At 31.4% G+C, this 19,572-nt stretch overlaps 4 protein-coding genes across 4 annotated transcripts in view; 2 read left to right on the forward strand and 2 right to left on the reverse strand.

Moving 5' to 3' along the window:
• Positions 1-19,572, forward strand: part of LOC144548803 (mediator of RNA polymerase II transcription subunit 25-like) — a 61,241-nt gene that overhangs the window by 31,278 nt on the left and 10,391 nt on the right. The window lies entirely within an intron of this gene.
• On the forward strand, positions 6,585-6,704 carry LOC144549149 (small polypeptide DEVIL 4-like). Its single transcript, XM_078297886.1, has one exon. It carries the CDS (start codon positions 6,585-6,587, stop codon positions 6,702-6,704), a length of 120 nt encoding a protein of 39 aa, XP_078154012.1.
• Positions 7,227-10,305, reverse strand: LOC144549031 (uncharacterized). Its single transcript, XM_078297792.1, has 7 exons — positions 10,147-10,305; positions 9,981-10,056; positions 9,822-9,871; positions 9,158-9,411; positions 8,616-8,901; positions 7,996-8,078; positions 7,227-7,471 (listed from the first exon to the last, which is right to left on the reverse strand). Exons 1-7 carry the CDS (start codon positions 10,222-10,224, stop codon positions 7,432-7,434), a joined length of 867 nt encoding a protein of 288 aa, XP_078153918.1. The 5' UTR covers positions 10,225-10,305; the 3' UTR covers positions 7,227-7,431.
• On the reverse strand, positions 15,062-16,398 carry CRR3 (chlororespiratory reduction 3). The gene is made up of 2 exons (XM_078297933.1): positions 15,985-16,398; positions 15,062-15,200 (listed from the first exon to the last, which is right to left on the reverse strand). The coding sequence occupies exons 1-2, from the start codon at positions 16,376-16,378 to the stop codon at positions 15,076-15,078; spliced, it is 519 nt and encodes a 172-aa protein (XP_078154059.1). The 5' UTR covers positions 16,379-16,398; the 3' UTR covers positions 15,062-15,075.

Raw genomic sequence — 19,572 nt, forward strand, 5'->3', positions numbered from 1 at the left:
ATTTGTAATTAATTTTCTCTTTTTAATTATAGCACATATTAAACGACCCTTTTTAAAAATTCGCTATGCTTAAAGATTGTCTTGGTCTCTGATCGATCTTAGCAAGTTGTGCGTTGTACCACTACTCAGTTTATATTACAAAATATTTTGAAATCTTAGCGATAATTTTTCCCCTCCAATTATTATTAGAGATTTAAGATAATTAATTATAGACAAAGCACAATCATGATCCTCTAAATCTTTATTATTAATAATTTTTTTAGGCAGTTTTATTATTTAAAAATTTGAACTTAGGAGCTTGTAACTAGTCTTGGGTATTTGAATTGAACCTATACTATGCGACAATTATTTTGCTTATTTGAAAATACATGTTTTTCTATAGGAGAAAATTCTCAAGTAAAAAATGTACAAGTGTACCATGATGTCAATATATGGTTAAGTGGACTAGGCTGTTAAAATATTGTCCTTTCTCTATTATTTTTGCACATTAATAATACTTGGGGAAATTTTATAGTGCACCCATAGTTCCATCTAAACTATTGCAATAGTCAATTTTTTTTATGAAAGCACTCTAATATCTAATAACCAGTATGTTCATTAAAACTTAATATTTTTTCTTTTATCTTATTTTTAATTATTTAATATTTTATTTAATTATTTTAATAATTGAATTGAACAATATGCTCTTTAATTAAATGGAGGTGGTCATATATTTCTAGTTTTCTTTAGTGATATATTAAAATGTACGCTAATAATTGTAAACTTTTTTTGGGGAAAATGACAGTAAGCACAAATTATATTAAAGTTAGTGTGCACTAACTAATACATTCAGAAATAAAAATAAAACTGAGCCTTAATAGAAGTCGTAATTTGGACTTTGACCAATCAATTAATCAAATTTTCATATAGTTTTGTGCATTTTTAATGTACAATTTTTATTAGTAAATAAGGAAATTTTGCTTATCTTTTAGGAAATATGTTTGGACAATTTCTTATAAATTAATAGAAAATTATACGATTTTTTTTTTATAAATAAGGTTAACTAATAAAAAATACTCATTATTAAATATTAAAATAAAAAAAGAAAGTTAGAAACAAATAATAATTCATTGCATATTATCTTGGAAGAAAATTGTTCATGTCAAAATTTTTATTGGGTATGAGAGTATTACGTGTTATTTGATAAATTTATTTAATTATATTTTTATGTAATTAAAGAATATATATCTCACAATATTGAAAATTAGAGACTCAGTTCAATAAATACATTTTTTTACAGAATAATTAACAAAAATTAAATTATAAAATATATTTAGTCAACAGTTTCATTTTGGGTGGTTAATTTATAATTTAGTCATATATTTTTTTTAGTATAAATGACTTGATAAAATAAAGTGCTTTATAATATCATTTATAGTTTCATTTTTATTAATAGTTTAGTTATATATTAATATGTTTTTCATTAATTAACCTCTAATATCTTAAATGTTAGTTATTATTTTCTAATATGTGTTTTACTCATTAGTTCTATAATAAAATTATTTGGTTATAAACATTCTTAGAAAATATGTAGTTATAGCGCTTGTATTTTATATATAGTTGAATATGGAACTCATAACATAAGCATGTATCATCATGTAAGATATACAATATTGTTGTATGTGTTTCACGTGTTTTTTAATTCTTTGTATGAGTTTTTGATGTATATAATTTTGTCAAATATTAATATATTTTTCATTGATTAACCTCTAATATCTTAAATGTTAGTTATTATTTTCTAATATGTGTTTTACTCATTAGTTAATTTTAATTTTTTTTTAGTTATAAACATTTTTAGCAAATATTTAGTTATAGTGTTTGCACTTTTATAGCTGGATATAGAACTCATAACTTAAGCATGCATCATCATGTAAAAAATACAATATTGCTATATGTGAGTCATGTTTTTTTCAATGAGAAAGTAGTATACATGAGTTTTGTTTCAATAGAAATCTCCATATTGTTGACAGTATATAATTTTCTTTATTGTCTTATTTAGAATTTAGAAAAAGTTGTATGTATGAGCTTTAATTAGATAGACCGGGCTTAGAAGAAAAAATTTTAATAGCTTGACTATTAATATTTCTTAATACTTTGACAAAAAATTATATTTCAAATTTGAAAAATTTAGTGGGACCGTCAATTGCTGTCCATCTTTGTTATATTTTTTTTTTCCTTTTTTTAATTGTAGCTCTTTCTGTTGTGTGCATGTAAAACGAAATCTTTTAAAATTTGCTATGCTAAAAATTTTGTGACAGAGAATTTTCTTGGCAATATTTTTATTCCAACATTTTTATGGCATCTTGGCAATATTTTTTAAGTCCAAAAATATCAGAGCTTTTAAGATAATAATTAAATAGACAAAGCACAATCATGATGTCACACCCCGGAACAGGGGGTCGCGCAGTTTTGTTTTAAAATGCGGTTTTGTTCGTGTAGATTTATATATATATAAATAAATTGTTATGTTTATGTGTGTGGGCCCGCTTCTAGGAGTATGCGGGGGGTGGCAGGGGGGCGGCAGCCCCCTGCGAGCATTGTCTGAGGTTACGAAGCACCGCTCAATAGAGCACGGAAAATTTTATTTTGGAGAAGTCAAATTGCATGAAAATCCTTTAACCGACGGTCCAGATTAGTCAAATTATCATATGATTTGATTTAAAACAAGTTTGGTTCAAATCCGATTTAATTTGGCTAAGTTATACTCAAAACAGCATTTTTCAGAATCCCCATTGCGGCCCGCAATAGGGCTGTTGCGGCCCGCAACAAGTTCCAAAATTTACAGCCTCTGCAAATTGTCTCTGCCTCCATTCATTGCGGCCCGCAATGAATTTATTGCGGCCCGCAATGACCTGGTTGGCCTCTGCATCCATTCATTGCGGCCCGCAATGACCTGTTTGGGTTTTTAATCTGCGAAATTTCCTCTGTCTACTCTCATTGCGGCCCGCAATAGGGTTATTGCGGCCCGTAATAAGGGTACTGTTTTTCATCCCTTTGCCCATTTTCGTGGAATTTCACCCCGTTTTCAAACCCGATCAAATCCCCGTATAACTAAACAATTATTCCCCATTCACTAGAAATTTTAATGACGTTTAACATGCAATTTCAACATTTAAATCATAACAACCATTTAAAACATACCGTTAGGGTTTTATAACATAATACGGTTCGGTAATAACCTATACATCAAAATAACCGACTACGGGTTCAACTACACATTCAAAATGGCATAAAAAGGGTTTGGCATAACCTATTAGCTCGGCCTATACTCACGAGTCGAGCCCGAGTCCCACTTCACTCGCGTTTACCTGCACATATCAGTTCAAAGGGAAAAATTCCCCGAGGGGAGGGGGTGAGAAAACCTGTCATCCGTTTTCTCAGTGCGGAATTTAAAGGGCTACTGGATTTGTGAGAAATCCATCACCAGAACTAAATACACCAGCAATAGGGCATCTATTTACTTATTCACCAATAATAATAAATGCACATGTACCGGGAATAGATTCAAATGGGTTTCAATTCACAAAAATCAACATCAATCAACGAATTTCCAGAAAGATTTGGTTTTACAGATATAATATATATAAGTCTGGTTATGAGGTACAGATATCAACTATCGATCACCTCCGGCTTAACAGTTCTATTTTCTGGTTTCAAGTCATACAATCTCATCAATTCATCACTTAAAATATACACGGGTATATTCCGCGAATATGCAACAGAATATCACTTTTCTCAATAAGAAATCACTGACACTTTCACTGAATCACTGAACCACAGTTCTACCTAAAATTACACTGCACTTCCCTTACCCAACCGGTACTGGGTTCACTAGGGCCATTCTCCAGATGCGCATAAGGGTCCTGGATGAAAGTCTAGTAGCTAGCTAGACTTTCCACTATGATACACTGTTCACTTCACACAATCAATCCAAGTCATACTGTGGTTCCACTCACTTATTCAAAACGACAGATCAACAATCGATAAACCGTACCAACATGAGAATCATAACAGTTATACAATTCAATTACACTAATATCACAATTAATGCAATGCGGCAACAAATGCTTTCAATCAGAGATTCAACATGCTATGCACAGTTTATTTAAATCAAGCAATCAACATAAATATAATAATATGCACCGTTATTTAGTTCTACGAATAAACCCCAAAACAGATCCCGTGAACCCCCGCACCTGGTTACGTAGGGCACGTAGAGGGTCCGCGATCTCGCGACTCGGTAAGCTCGTCAATCCCGCTAGCCGTGCTCGTTAGGATCTATACATAGGTCAATTTATTAAAGTCAGGCACTTTTACAATTTAAACCCTAATCAATTTTTGGGAAAATCCGTAAATTGGAAATTTGGTTGCACTTTGGAACACGAAATCAATCAATTTACACTTTAGAAACAACAAAGGCACGGAATAATCAATTTGGTACGATTCTACGGGTTTTCACCGAAATCCTAAAAACACGGAATCGAGAAATTTGGGAAAATCCGTAAATTGGAAATTTGGTGGCACTTTGGAACACGGAATCAGTCAATTTACACTATAGAAATAACAAAGGCACGGAATAATAAGTTTGGTACGATTCTACGGGTTTTCACCGAAACCCTAAAAACAAGGAATCACGAAATGAGAGAGAAATAGAAAGGGGAATTACCGATGGAACGGATGGATGTACGAGATTTGAGCTCCTCTTCCTAAATCTCCGTTTTCGTGAAATACGGTCACCGGGGGGTTTAGATCTCTCTCTCACTCTCTCGTTCTCTGTCTCTCTTGGCGGAAGCAAAGGAAAAGGGAGGGGGCGCAGGAAAAGAAAGGAAGGAGGGGAGAGGAAAGAATGACAAGGGCCCCACTTGTAAGTGGTATTTTTGCAAAATAAACCCTCCACTTATTCGATATTGATTAAATGATTTATATAACACCTATTGCTCCTCTTCCTTAACACAATAAATCGTATAATTATTGTTCACCATCCACGTCACTAATTTCGTATACACGTATATATATATATATTATTCGATTTAACCACATATTATTTTCATTAATCTGAATTTTAAAAGTTCACAGTGTTACACATGATCCTTTAAATCTCTATTATTATTTTTTTACACTGTCTTTATTACAAGTCACTGACAGACTATTTTTAGCAATTTGAAAATACATGCTTTCCTGTAATTTTGTTTTTCTCCAGTCAATATATGGATAAGTGTATTATGCTGCCAATATATATCACTGTCTCTATAATTTTTGCACATTAATATTGACTCTAATTAAATTCTCCTACAAAACAACCCATAAAAATATATCAAGGTATGGCCAAAATATATGGGCCAACTTTTCTTACAAAAATAGTTTAACTATCAAAATATTTTCATATAAATTTGGTATGGTAAATGAAGTTTAGTTGGGTTTGAGTAAGTTTTGTTTAAAAGCATTATAAACAAAGTGCATGCACCCAATGTGTTCATTTTTCTATTCTCTTTAGGAGCTATTTGACTTTATAATTTATATCATTCATTAATTATATGTCAAATTTCAACCCCTACAATACATCTGAGCCCTGAGCAGAGCACAGTACATAAAAATAATATATTTGACCATAAAAGTAAAGGGATTGAAAACCAACTTTTGAGGTGAAACCATGGTTGACAACCCAAAACTTGGTTTTGTTTTTCTTGAAAAATGAGCTATTGTTTAAATTACTCTATTCAAACCTCTAAATTAATGTGGTATGCAAAATAATTTCATTAATTAGTTATGAGAGGCACAAATATATTAGCAATCTGCAAATGGATGATGAAACTAATTTACTTAAAAAGACAAAAAGAAAAGACTTAATTGATAAGAATTTCTCTTAGTAATATTTTATATATAGAGAAAAAAAAATTATTCACTTTAATTAATAAAAAGTTATCTACAGCAATTCAGAATAATTAATAAATATCCTCAGAATCATTTTGTTATATTATCTGTAGTTTGATGAATTAATTTACTTTAAAAAAGAAAAATCAAATTTTCACATTACAAATTGATGTATCTGATAAGAATAAACTCATACATTGCAATATCAGAAGCAAAAAAAAAGTCTGTTTATTAAGAATTACAAAATTACTGATATGAGTTCACTTAAATAATTAAAAAAATATATACAAAATATGTTGTAAGCAAGAGGCTAATTAGAGTCAGCTTAGCTAAGTTAGAAAGTTAACTTTTTTTTCTTTTAATTTTTATGTGGTTGACAATAGGGAATCTTAACATGTTCCTGTTATCTTTGAGATCACTACTCAAAATAAACTAAATTTGGATTTAAATGCACTGACAAGCTATATCTAAGTCAAATACTTAACAAACAATATATAAATTTAAAATCACAGAGTAGTTCAAGTACATTGCATCCTTCTCATTACTTCTCTATATAAAAGCACCAATCCAACCCAAACAGAAACAATCTCATTCTCAGTTTCAACCAAAACCACCCACAAACTATCTCAATTTCAGTTCTTCCTATTTTGATCAAAACAGGTCAGATTTCAAATATGAAGCTTGGAGGTCAGCAGAAGCAAAGAAAAGGGGCAACTAGAGCTTTGAGAGAACAGAGAGCAAAGCTTTACATTATTCGACGGTGTGTCGTCATGCTTCTTTGCTGGCACGATTGATTCACTATGAAAAAATACATCATAATTCTTTTCAATTTCATTTTTTTCTTAATTTTCTTTCCCAGTCAGAATGCATAAAGCATTGTGGAAGGATGAGAAATTGTATAATAGTATAGTACTAACCTAGATAGTTTTGCTTTCTTTCTGAGAAAGTATGATATTCATTTGTTCATTTGTTTGGGATGCTATATATGATACATTACAATTTTCGAATTATATGTTTAGTTGTATTTACCATTTTGGAATTATATGCTATAAATGATACATTTGTCTGGGTATATTCTTGTTTCTATTTTATGCTTCCCAACAGGAATACTAACTTTACCAGTTGGAATTTAGGTTCCAGAAACATACAATTTTTCTGTCAAAAAAATCAGTTCAGTAAAAAAAAAATGCTAAAATATGTCTTTAATTTCCTCACATATGGTTTTCATGAAATTTAAGTATATTGTTGGACATTTCATCAAAGCCATTAGATGTATACATCATAACAAATTTGAAGTCATCAAATGAACAGTAAAATTTGCATTAAATTCTAAACATTGGATTTTGAAATTAGATTAATTTATTTTTTATACAAACCAAATTATTGTAAATGAATCCCAACTCTTTAATGAATTAATACCTTTATACAAACCAAAATCTATTTTTTTGCAATAAACATTTTTCAAACAACACCAAATATATTTATTTTAGCATAAAGCTGGTAAATACTCTTTTCTTCAAGTTATTCCTCTAACTGAATCAGCCTCCCTGAAATGAGTTCCCTGTTAAACCAAAACAAAACTAAACATTAAAACTTTGCTCTAATATTCATTTTGGAGTGAGGCTATGGTACTATGCATAGCGCATATTGGTCTATACTATGGATCACTTTTTCTATTTTCAGAGTCCAGACATTCAATTTGAACTGTTCAACGTAATCATCATATGAAAATATACTTGTAGATCAAATTTTACATTTTTTAGAATTTTTTTACTATATTTTTAGACAAGTAGAATATCACTCAAGCTAACTAATAAAAAATGTAATATTTAGTCTTCAAATACATTTTCACACGAAGATCATGTTGAATGATTTAGATGAACTATTTGGACTCTAAAAACAAAAATATTGATCCGTAGTACGGACCAATCAGCGCTATGCATAGTACCATAGCCTCACTCTTCATTTTGCAGAACAATTCAAGATGGCAAAAGATGGAAATTATCAAGATCAAAATAATTAGAAGGCTAGAACTAAAGATTAAAGAACACTAAATAAAATGGACAAAAAAAAAATAGACAAAACCTTGGAGGTGGCATTGTCTCATCTGATAAAATCCTCTCAAGTCTCTCTTCAAATGGAGTAGCATGCCACTTTACCTGTTGATCCTGATATATTTTTAAAATATAAGGTCTTTAGCAGTTACAAAAAAAAATAGTATACATTGAATTTGAAACCCAAGATATGCTTATATCTGAGAATTTTTTTTATTTATATAAATTATTATTAAATAATAAAGGAAAATAGAAAGAGTTTTAAAGTTTTTCAATGGTACAGACGGATCAGAGAAAAAATTTCTCTAGCTCCAAACTTTCAGCTCCAACCTTTGTCCAGTAATTTCGGCTCCAAACTTCGATTCTGAATTTCTTTTTCAGATCCATCTATGCCATTGAAAATCCAAGGTACTCTTTTTGGTTCCCTGTATTATTTAATAATAATTTCTAGAATAAAATACTCTCCTTAATTTCAGCATACATGCTTGTTGTACCAAGCTGTACCAGATAAGTCTGGTACCAACTGATCACTGTGGAAAGTGCTGTACGTACCGGTACCAACCTCATCATATGTGTTAAATTTAAAACCAATCACATGAAATTACATACTATATCATTCTAATACATATGATCATACAAATAATAATATACCTCCTTATACTTGGTCGTGGTATTTGGAATTCCATTCGGCTGCTGTGAAAGGTCTGAAACAACAAATTTAGGAGTATACTCGTAACACTTCTTGGTACGATTAGATAACTCTCCAGACACCACATTTTTCTTCTCTAATTCAACCGACTTGACAACACTGGAGACCTCCATTTCACCATCCATAGTCATTGCAACCCGGTATGGTGAATTCGGATCCGAAATCAGAACTCCTGTGCCATTGCTGACCTGGGTCTGATCCAATTTGCAACCTCTCGTCTCTTCAGAACTATTGGATTATCAGAAAGATCAATTAGAATCTTTCTCTCTCTCTCCAACTGCTACCAGTAACCAGTACCACTTATTATCTTATCACGTTTACAAATTAAACCAAAATTTCACAATATTGCAAATTAGGGTTTTATGTACCGTTTAAGGTATTTACATAACACTAACAAAAATGTAATTCAAATTAGAATTTCTTCCTAAGTTATGTGTGAACATTGGGAACCTGATCTGTATATGTATCCTTTGCAATTTTGTACCTTGCAGTCCCAGGAGTGCTCTGATGAGAAGTTGAGTTTTCCTTGCCTAGACTTGGTGTACTCATTATTGCTTGGTCAGGGTTGTTTTCTTGCTCACAATGCGCCACTGACTGGATCTTGTTATTGGACAAATTCTGAGCGGACTTTGAAGACTGATCTGACCCGTTAAGCTCTTGAAAAGCTATCTTTTTGTTCAATTGAGAAATTTCCATTGAGGTTTCCTGTATCTCACCACATAACTTCAATTGTTTGGCCTATTTTACAAAAAATATGATAATTATTTTTTGTATACTTTATTTTAATATGACAATGGAACCTAATACCAGTATTACAGAAATGCATTGGTTTGTTGTTACTGCCTTACTGGTAAAAGATAGCCTTTATTTTGTTTCTTTTGCCTGGCCAGGGAATATGTTCATCACAAGCACATTATTCAGATTTCACAAAACTTATAATAAAAAAAATGAAAACAAAACCAGAGTTCTCTAAATATTTTTTTCCCACTAAAACAACTTTAATCCAAAAGTAGTGAATACAAATTATACATTATTTCCCCATTATGGAAAATTGAACTCCAAATCATTTGCATTAATAAGTCCGATTTAGCTATAATTACCCAATCAAATGTTCCTCAGAAAATAAAATTATAGTTAAAAGGACATACCTCTTGTGTAAGCTTCTCCTCCAAGGCTTCTAAATGGCCGACCTTCTCCTCTATATCAGAATCAAATTAAAACAAAAATATTTTTATTGGGTCCATTAATTATTAGAAAAGGATCATTGCTACAAATTTTGGAGTATGTTTACAGAGAAAATATCGCACCTTTTTCTGTTTCTCCATTGAGAGAAAGAGAACCAATCTCGTTCTCTACAAAACATTGCTTCCCTAAACTCTCCTTCTGCAATAAAAGTATCACAAAAATTATTGTTTACCAGTTTACACGAAATACCAACAAATTGAGAAGCAATGAAATCAAAGAAAAGCTAACCAGGTCATGGTAAGAATCCGAATTAGAGCGTCTCTTTTCCTGATCCTTACTTCGAAAGCATGAAACGAAACACCCCATGAAATCTGAGAACTGAGAGAACGAAACCTAAACCCTAACACTAAAATTCACAAATTCGTTGTTGCACAAAACCAGCAACAAATCATCAATAGAGATGGAAACCAGCAACAAATCATCAATAGAGATGGAACTTGCTTAAATCTAGTCTGAACTCTTGAAGTGTTTTTGAATACGTACGCTCTGCATTAACTAAAACTATGAGTTAATGAATAATGCATCTGGACTGTCCGATCCGTGATGGCACGAATATTATATATGCCCCGTGCATTCCATTTTAGGCCGGATTGGCCCGGATCCTAATCGGACGTTCCAGATGCATTAACTGAAACTTTCAGTTAATGCAGAGGGTACGGATTCAGTGTTTCTGGAGAGAGGCGGAGAGGGGAATTCGGTTTTTGTCTTGAGCCTTTTGGACAAATTTTATCCAAAGACAGATCCAAATCGTACGATCTACATTAAAAATCGTGCGTACAATTTAGATTTAAACAGACCCGTGAATCTAACCGTCAGAACGAACTTTGATATCGATCGGACGGTTTAGATCGGACTTTGGATATGGTTTTGTGGAAAGCTCTTTGGAGAAAACCCCACCCAGAGAGATGAGAGCGGGGTGAGGACCGACTGGCTTTAATTTGAAATTAGAACCCAACCGGACTCGGCGGTCTTTTATTTTTGATTCAAAGCAGTCGTTTGTGTTGTACATAAGATTGGTAAAGTTATTGACAGAGCTATGTTTGTTTCTGGCAATGCATGATCACTAGAGTCCAAATGAAAAAATATATGAACAGGGCTCTTAAAAAAGATGAAACAGCTCGGTTAATATGTTTACCTGTAACATTGCGGTATTAACCGGATTAATTTGGGATTTCTAGAAATCGGACCGTTAAAAAGATCTTTGTCAATTGTCGTTGAGCCCGGCAGCCCGCTCTCTCTAAAACACTTTTTTTTATCTCCAATTTCAACGGTCCAGATTTTCCCTTTTTTTTAGTTTGAAAAGATCGAACCCGTCTATTGCTTTTGACATACAAATTTTATTTCTCTTAGCTAATTCAAATTTTACAAATGAAGTAATATCAACTTTAATGTAATTATATATTAAAATATATTTACAGCATGTCACGTTATTTTTAGCCTTTTTAATCAATTTATGGTTTATTAAATATACAAAATATCAAAATTGATAACTTATTTTTAAAATATCATTAATAATTTGCAAAGAAAGCTTATTGTACTAATTCAAACCAATAGCTTGAACTTTGTGCAAGTGTATACAAAATGCAATGCATTTAGTGACACAACAAAACTACCAACAAATAGTCTTCATAAATTATGTTTGAACATTTTCATCATAAAAAAAAGAGGTTATGTTTGAACTTAGTGATTTTAGAATTTGTTGAATTAATTTATTTGTTTTATTAAAAAAATTAAAAAATGTTTTTGGAAGATAACTTTTAGTCAGTTAAAAAAATGCAATAGTTCTACTCTATATATAAAAACTTTTGTTTATAGTATACAACTTTCTCGTTAAAAAATCGACGGCATAAAAAAAATTATTAATTCTTGTGAGAAATCTATAATCTAAATTCTAAATACAATGATAAAAAAAAAAAAAAAGTATACCAAAAGTGGTAAGAGAGTTTCTATCTAGTCAAAACACATGTATATAACTTTGTCGTTAAAAAATAAATTGTACTTCTTGTATGATGAATACATGCTTAAGTTATGAGTTCTACATTGAGCTATATAATCAAACAACATACATTAAAATATAGCTAACACATATAACATGCATTAGAAAACAGTTAATAACATTTAAGATATTAGAGAATAATCAATTAAACGTTGATTGTAAAATACAATCTCTTTCTGTTTTATCATTATCAAACAAAAATTATCTATTAGTTTGTGAATCAAAACTCAGCTATACAAAACTTGAATTGAAAAGACACAATTAAAAAAAAACTTTTTTATTACATATGTTTTAAATTTTTATCTAATATTCATTCATAAACTTTTAATTTGTAATTCCCATAGATGTGGAGTATCAAGAACATATGAAGCAGCAACTAGAAATATAGAACAAGAATCTAACGAGCAGGCTGATTCTAATAACGTTATCTTAATTTGGAGTAGTTATGCACTCTTTTTTTATGATTATTTTTTTTCTTGGTTTTGAGCAGCTAGGCACTAATAAAAATTTAATTTTAGTTAATGATTATGTAAAAACTAATGTTTATTAAACCGGAATTGTTGTTCTCATGCATGTACAATGTTATATTATTATGATATAATTCAATTCTATAATTATATAAAAAATGCAAATATAGTATCTAATAAATTTTGACATTGACTGCTACCTCTCAATATAATATAAAGTGAATTATGATTTACCTTCTCTCTTTTTTTACCATTTACCTGAAAACAAAATATATTGCATGATTTGTGATTAATTCATAAGAAGCTTTACAAACATTTCTCTTGAAAAAAGTTACATTTTTATTTCGAAATAGAAAACGTTAATTTTAAAATTTAACTAAGATTTGTTTATTTATTTATTTATTTATTGAATCTTTATCATTGAGCACACTCTATGTCAAACCCTTGAAATTAATATCTTCAATTTCAACGGTTGATACAAAAAATTCATTGTCGAAAAGGAATTGTTGTAATGATTTGCGATTTTTATTCAAAGCAGTCCCTTGTGCGTAAGAATGAATAAAGGTATATTGCTTTATCAACAAATTAATTATTCATTTTATAAACTTTAAAATAGAAATTTGTTTAATATCGTTTGTTATTTGTTAATACATATTAAAAAATATAAATAATTGTGAATCAGTCTTTTGTGTGAGAAATTAATGTAGGTTGGAAACTTGCATGGAAAATACTATATGAACTAATGTTTTAAAATGCAGTTTATATCTTGTATGCAGTATGCAGCCGTGTATGTAAATTTTTATGCGGAAGTTAGAAAAGAGTAATTAGATATTTTATTAGTCACTAAGGATTTTAAATGAGAATTCATATATATAAAAACAAGTATGTGCTATATGCATTAATATATGGTATCATACAAATAAGTATGCAATAATATGCAGTAACATGAAGTTGAATATGTGATTTTTTATTTGAATTGCAACCGAATAAAAATATACAGCCACATAGATCACATTTAATACACTAACAAGAATATTGTAGCTTCGATAGAAATTAAGGCCCCTTGAAATATTTTTTCTAAGTCCGATTCTATTTTATCAAAACTCATGCATACAACTTTTTCGTTAAAAAAACCCCAAGTAAAAGTGGTATAAATTATTTTTATTAAATTTTTATATGAAATCTAAAATTCTAAATTCTAAATTCTAAATTCTAAATACGACCATAAAAGAGAGAAGTATACCAAAATTAGTGATAGGAGAGTTTTTATCTAGTCAATCGTTCAAAGCAAGTGACACACACATATAGCCAAATTGTGTTTGTTGCATGATAAATGCATGCTTAAGTTATGAGTTCCATGTATATCCAACTATAAATAACCAAATAATATTAAAATATAGCCAACGCATATTACATGTATTAGAAAACAATTACTAACATTTAAGATATTAGAGAATAATCAATGAAAACAAGATTGTAAATTTCAATATCTTTTATCATGACTAGGAATTAAAGATTTATGTATTTATAACTAAAACACTGGATCTGAAAGAATGCAATTAAATGAAACACATTTCTAATTACATATGTTTTAAAATATCATTTGATGAAAATATTTTAGCATATAATCAGAATAATAGGCCAAAAATATATAAATTAAACTTGTTAATTAGTCAATATAGGAGTTATTTTGTATAAGTTTTATTATAAGATTGAGTTGTAAGAATTGACAATAGATTTAACACCATTTTAATTTGTATGATTTTTGTTTAATAGAAATCGGTGTAGTTTTTTCCCACTTTTATTCAAAAAATATATAATGAAAAAAATATGTTTCAATGATAAATCAAATTGAGTATTTTTGTATGTAAGAAAAATTGTAATCATTATATTTGATCTTCATATTTATATATTTAATGCAACATATTTCTTTTCATCTATTAATAAAGTAAATTGACAAAAATATTGTTTTCTTAAATAAGAAATGAAATTTATTACATTTCTCATGGTATAAATTTCAACCATAGGATATATACTAAAGACATCATGTATAGAAAACTTCATTATGCTTTATTATTATCTCTTTTTATTTTAAGATACAAACAAAATTAGCTGTGGTAATTTTGTACAGACAAAACAATCTTTTATGCAAATTCATGTTGCGCAATTTACAACATTTTTTTTTATGTATATTGGTATTTTTAGTTAATTTAGATCACATTTTAAAGTCACAAAATCATAAAAGCTAAGGACTAAGTATCGGCCATTCTAATTCAAAATTTTATATCAAGTTTCGTGCAAAAATATATCACTAAAATACATTTATTTTGTAAAAATGTCAATATTTTACTAGTATCGAACTTGTAAAGTTATTTTATAAACATGACAATATTCTAAAATTTATTTCCATTATGAAACATCAAAATATTTGAATTATGTATAATACTCAAATTACAAATTCTAGATCTAACTAAATATTTTTCAAGCTCCAAAACTTGTCAATATGGACACTGCTTCAAATTTGCCATGATTCTAGAACCAGCCAAAATTTACTGGTATTTACTGGTACAGGTGGGTTACTGGTATTTACTGTTCCATAGCTGGTAACACGCACGCTAATACAACCAACCAAAATTTAAATCATATGACGATAACATTACGTAAATCCACATAATTGAACATGGTTTTATTTAACTACATTATTAGATCATCAATAAAAGGAACATTAAATGGAAGTTTAATGAAACCAGATGCAACAGCCAACACAAGTAACCATAAAGGTAGTATCTTCATGAATAGCTCCAAAACAAATCTATGCACTGCAGCAACAACAAAAAAAATATTATAAACGTGATTACTTTGTAATTAATAAGAAAAAAATCAACTTTTCAGAAATTGTTCTGGTAAGGTATCTCGTTATAACTGTACCAGGGTATTGCGTAGTGACTTACTGAGCCACTATTGTACCAGTTCATGCCAGTTCTTCCATTCTAGCTGTGCACTGAGAATGTACTGGTACCAGTATATGCTTGCATTTGACAAAAGCCTCTTAATTCTAAAGCACCCCTCCATTCCCCATCTGGTACCAGTACATAACAAGTATTTCTCAGTAACTTCCTCAAATATACCCTCAAATAAAAGTGCCAGTACAAACTAATCCAAATTGGCTTTGACAGCAGAATAAATTCAACATTTTACAACTTCAGCTATGTTAAGGGTAAATATTTTAACAGATCAGTTTTGGCTTCATGCAGTACACGAACCATATGCAGCGCTGTTTCGATTCTATAGTCCGTGCACTGCACGAAGCCAAAACTATCCTGTTAAAATGTTTACCAGTATGTTAAATAAACAATTCATTGAAACAGTAAAAACGAGTGAATTAAAGCACACAATCCCTGCTGCAAAACAAGAAAGAAAGAACGAATCATAATTTAAGGGTAAAGATATTTAACAGAGTAGTTTTGGCTTCATGCAGCACATGAACCATATGCAGCACTGTTTCGATTCTACATTCTGTACACTGCATGAAGCCGAAACTGTTTTGTTAAAATGTTTACCAGTATGTTAAAATAAACAATCCATTGAAACAATCTTTTATACCACTAGCAGTGTGCGCCTCAGCATGGTCAGTAAACTTCTCAGCAACCTCTCTGATAGCTTTCTCAGTGGACCCCTCTCGACCAATCGGAGATGACTCGAGTAATTCCATGAAGGAAGAGTTGAGATCAGAAGGGGATTTCACAGAAGAATCAGGTTGGATACCGATTGCCCGTTCAATGTCTGAAATGGACGGCTGGGATTTGTTGGGTTGGAATGGAACCATGCGGATTGGTTTGGGTTTTGCAGCGGAGGCAGTGATGATTGTTGGGCTTCTTGGTTTGATCAACTGAGAAATTGTGAAAGCCATGATATCTCTGTTTTTGGTTTTGTTTTGTGAAGGTTCTTCATTCTCTCTGTTTGTTTTGAGCTTTTGAAGGGATAAAGATATTGACATATTATAGTTTGCTTCATGCAGCGCAATAGACCTATACAGCAGTGCTTTGGCTCAATTGCTGGTGCGCTGTATGAAGAAAAACTTGTTCTGTAAATATGCCCCAATTCAAGCGATTTCAAGCGTCAGTGGAAGTGGACCAATGGGTCATGGATAGGGTGCTCAGTTCATATGTGGTCAATTTTGTATAGTCGTCCATGTGGCATATTTCTGTTATTGCGAGGATGTTTAGCTATCTGAGCCCTTTTAAAAATGGGTTGCTCCACAGTTAAATACAGGGAATGTGTAACAGGATCTCTAACTGTGGATTGAAGGGGGAGTCAACAAGTAGTCAACTAAAGAGATATTTTACAGCAGGATCAGGCGTGATACCGATTGCCCGTTCGATCTCTGAAATGGACGGCTGAGATTTGTTGGGTTTGGGTTTTGGGTTTTGAAGTTTGAACTGAGAAGTGGTAAAAGCCATCTAATCTTATTTTTGGGTTTTATTTTGGGTGTGAAAGATCTTTTTCTCAGTGTTTGTTTTGAGCGATTCAAGCGCCAAGGGGCATGGATAGGGTGCTCAGTTCATATGTGGTCAAGTTTTGTATAATCATCTGTGTAGCATTGTACTGTTATCAAAAGATGGTTAACTGTAGACTGATTGACCCCTTATTAAAATGGGTTGATCCGTAGTCAACTACAGGGAGTACGTCACAGGAGATCTCTACTGTGAATAGACTTGGAACTATAGTGATAAATGAATAGTTTGGGTCGGTTCGACGGGGTGAAAAACTCATAATTAGAGAATAATTTGAGTATAATTCTCAAATGATTCGGTACCACAAAGAAGTAAAAAAAAAAAAAAAAAAAATAAACAAATAAAAAAGTTCATGTTTTATTTGCAAATAAAATGTATAAAATATTTTTTGTGTTTTAGAAATGTTAAAAATACGAATTATAAGGGAATTATGATACTCTGTTAAATACAGTTGATCCCTTACTAAAATGGGCTGCTCCGTTAGTCTAACTACAGGGAGTATGTAACAGGAGATCTCTAACTATAGATTGAAGGGGTAGAAGAGTGGGTCAACAATTAGTCAACTATATATATACATAGAGTAAGGCTTGGGTGCTATGAATAGCATAGAGGGCTACAGTGCTACGGCTCAATATTTGAGTTTTCAAAATCTTAATGGTTAATTTGAACTGTTCATTTTGTTCTCCATATTAATATGTGTTTGGAGACCAAATTTTACATTTTTTTTAAATTTTTTACTATTTTTTTTTAGATAGATAGAAAATCAAATATCTGAATGGTGCAGAATTTTTTAGATCAAGTGATTTTCTACATAGCTAAACAAATAGTAAAAAAAATTTCAAAAAATGTAGAATTTTGTCTCCAAACACATATTAATATGGAGAACAAGATGAACGGTTCAGATCGACCGTTAAGATTTTGAAAACTCGAATATTGAGCCGTAGGACCGTAGCCCTCTATGCTATTCATAGCACCCAAGATGCTCTATTATTTGTTTCCTTATCATTGTCTACACAAGATTTAAATGAAAGCACAGAGAAAAATTTAATGTTGTATCAAATGTAGCAGAGACAAGAAGCATAGCGCTTCAAACAACAATCAAATCGAGGAAAATCTAATCGAGGTAGATGAACCTTTTGTGCTTGTTGTGAATTTTCTTGATGACGAGTCTCTCGTCTGATTTCAGGCCCAGCATTTATCTCCCACTCGATCAATACGCTCATCCCTGATTTGAAACAAGGACTGCATCTCCTTGGTGAAACGACCGAATCTTTCATTAATGGCTGCCACGTCAATAGGTTTCTCATCCTCTGGATAATCATTTCTCTTCGATCTCGGCATTCTTGCAGAATCTTGATCGCTTAGACCTTCACACCCAGCTGTGATCTTGCAGCTTTGATACCAAGTTGCTACAAGATTATCTCCTGAAGCTGATTAGAACCAAATTCAATCGATTCCAATGAAGAACAGAAAGAATTTTGGTGGAAATTAAGAATACGGAGGAAGTAAGTGACAAAGAACAAGGTTAGAACTTTCTATAAAATTGAATATTTTTATTCATATCTGAATCCATCATTACATCCGTCTTATATAGACGATTCAAACAAAACTAAATTTGCTATAAACGATAAAGAAATGCCTCCTATTGAATCTCCATTTGCCACGTCTGCTGCCACGTTTGCTGAGGATGCTGAGATGGCTCAGTTAGGCAAAATGATCGCTTCAGTCTGATCTCAACGGGCCCCCTTGTCAGCGATAATTTCCTTTAACAAATCTTGACTACTATTCAAACAATGGGACCCAGTTGCAGTCGCTTCTTCATTCAAATGAGCCTGACCGAGCGCTCTGACCCTCTTGCCCGTGACCTCTTCGTGCTTCTTCTCCCTTATCCAACTAGCGACTATCCCCAAATCAGCCGATTTAGCTTCAATACGTTGCCCTGTTGGTCAAAAAGGGGGAAAAAAAAGGTGAACATTGGAGGTTAAATCCTAACCATTCAATCAAAGAACGGTTTGATTTCTGAGAACTTTTTGAAGGGAAAAATAGTCTCTTAACCAAAGTTACATCGAAATTATGAAGCCCATTTTAATTTACTAATTATATTTGAACTCAGCAATTTAGCATTTGCTAGTAGTTTGTTTTTTATTTTTTATATTTTCTAGTTTTTTAGGTATCCTTTAATTTATTTTCAGCACTGTAGGAAGTGGTTTTGTAATAGACTAGTAACAGTTACCATTTTAGCATGTACCACTTGGCTATCGTAGAAATGATCACTGGTATAAAATTGAGACTAAAGAGATTAATATCCACTTTTATTGATATCAGGGGGAGGAGAAGTGATACTGATTGGTTTTTTTCTTTTATTATCTACTTTTTATGTGGTTTCTGTGATTTAAAAAATCTGAGGCTTCTTTTTTGCTAAAATGCATGAGACCTGCGTACCGGTCAGTTTGGTACCATGATCAATTATGAGACCTGCATGATCTCTGGTAGGAGAACCGTGGTGGGAGAACCGCAGATCGCTCGACACAGAGGCAAGGGAGAAATGGGACATAACCTGCACAACAGGGACTTGGGCGTTATGGTGCGAGAGAAATAGGCAAATTTTCTCAAAGATATCACGTCCTATACACTTACTGGTAAATGATACAGTGGAGGAGATATGTCAGTGGAATGC

Source organism: Carex rostrata, chromosome 34 (assembly GCF_964058835.1).
Source record: "Carex rostrata chromosome 34, lpCarRost1.2, whole genome shotgun sequence".
NCBI classification, from domain to species: domain Eukaryota; kingdom Viridiplantae; phylum Streptophyta; class Magnoliopsida; order Poales; family Cyperaceae; genus Carex; species Carex rostrata.

Coding starts and splice junctions, on each gene's coding strand:
- LOC144549149 (XM_078297886.1), top strand. CDS start 6,585: ATGAAGCTTGGAGGTCAGCAGAAGCAAAGAAAAGGGGCAACTAGAGCT.
- LOC144549031 (XM_078297792.1), bottom strand. CDS start 10,224: ATGGGGTGTTTCGTTTCATGCTTTCGAAGTAAGGATCAGGAAAAGAGA. Junction 9,872..9,980: donor CAATGGAGAAACAGAAAAAG/GTGCGATATTTT, acceptor ATTCTGATATAG/AGGAGAAGGTCGGCCATTTA. Junction 7,472..7,995: donor GAGACAATGCCACCTCCAAG/GTTTTGTCTATT, acceptor TTGGTTTAACAG/GGAACTCATTTCAGGGAGGC.
- CRR3 (XM_078297933.1), bottom strand. CDS start 16,378: ATGTCAATATCTTTATCCCTTCAAAAGCTCAAAACAAACAGAGAGAAT. Junction 15,201..15,984: donor TGAGGCGCACACTGCTAGTG/GTATAAAAGATT, acceptor TTGTTGCTGCAG/TGCATAGATTTGTTTTGGAG.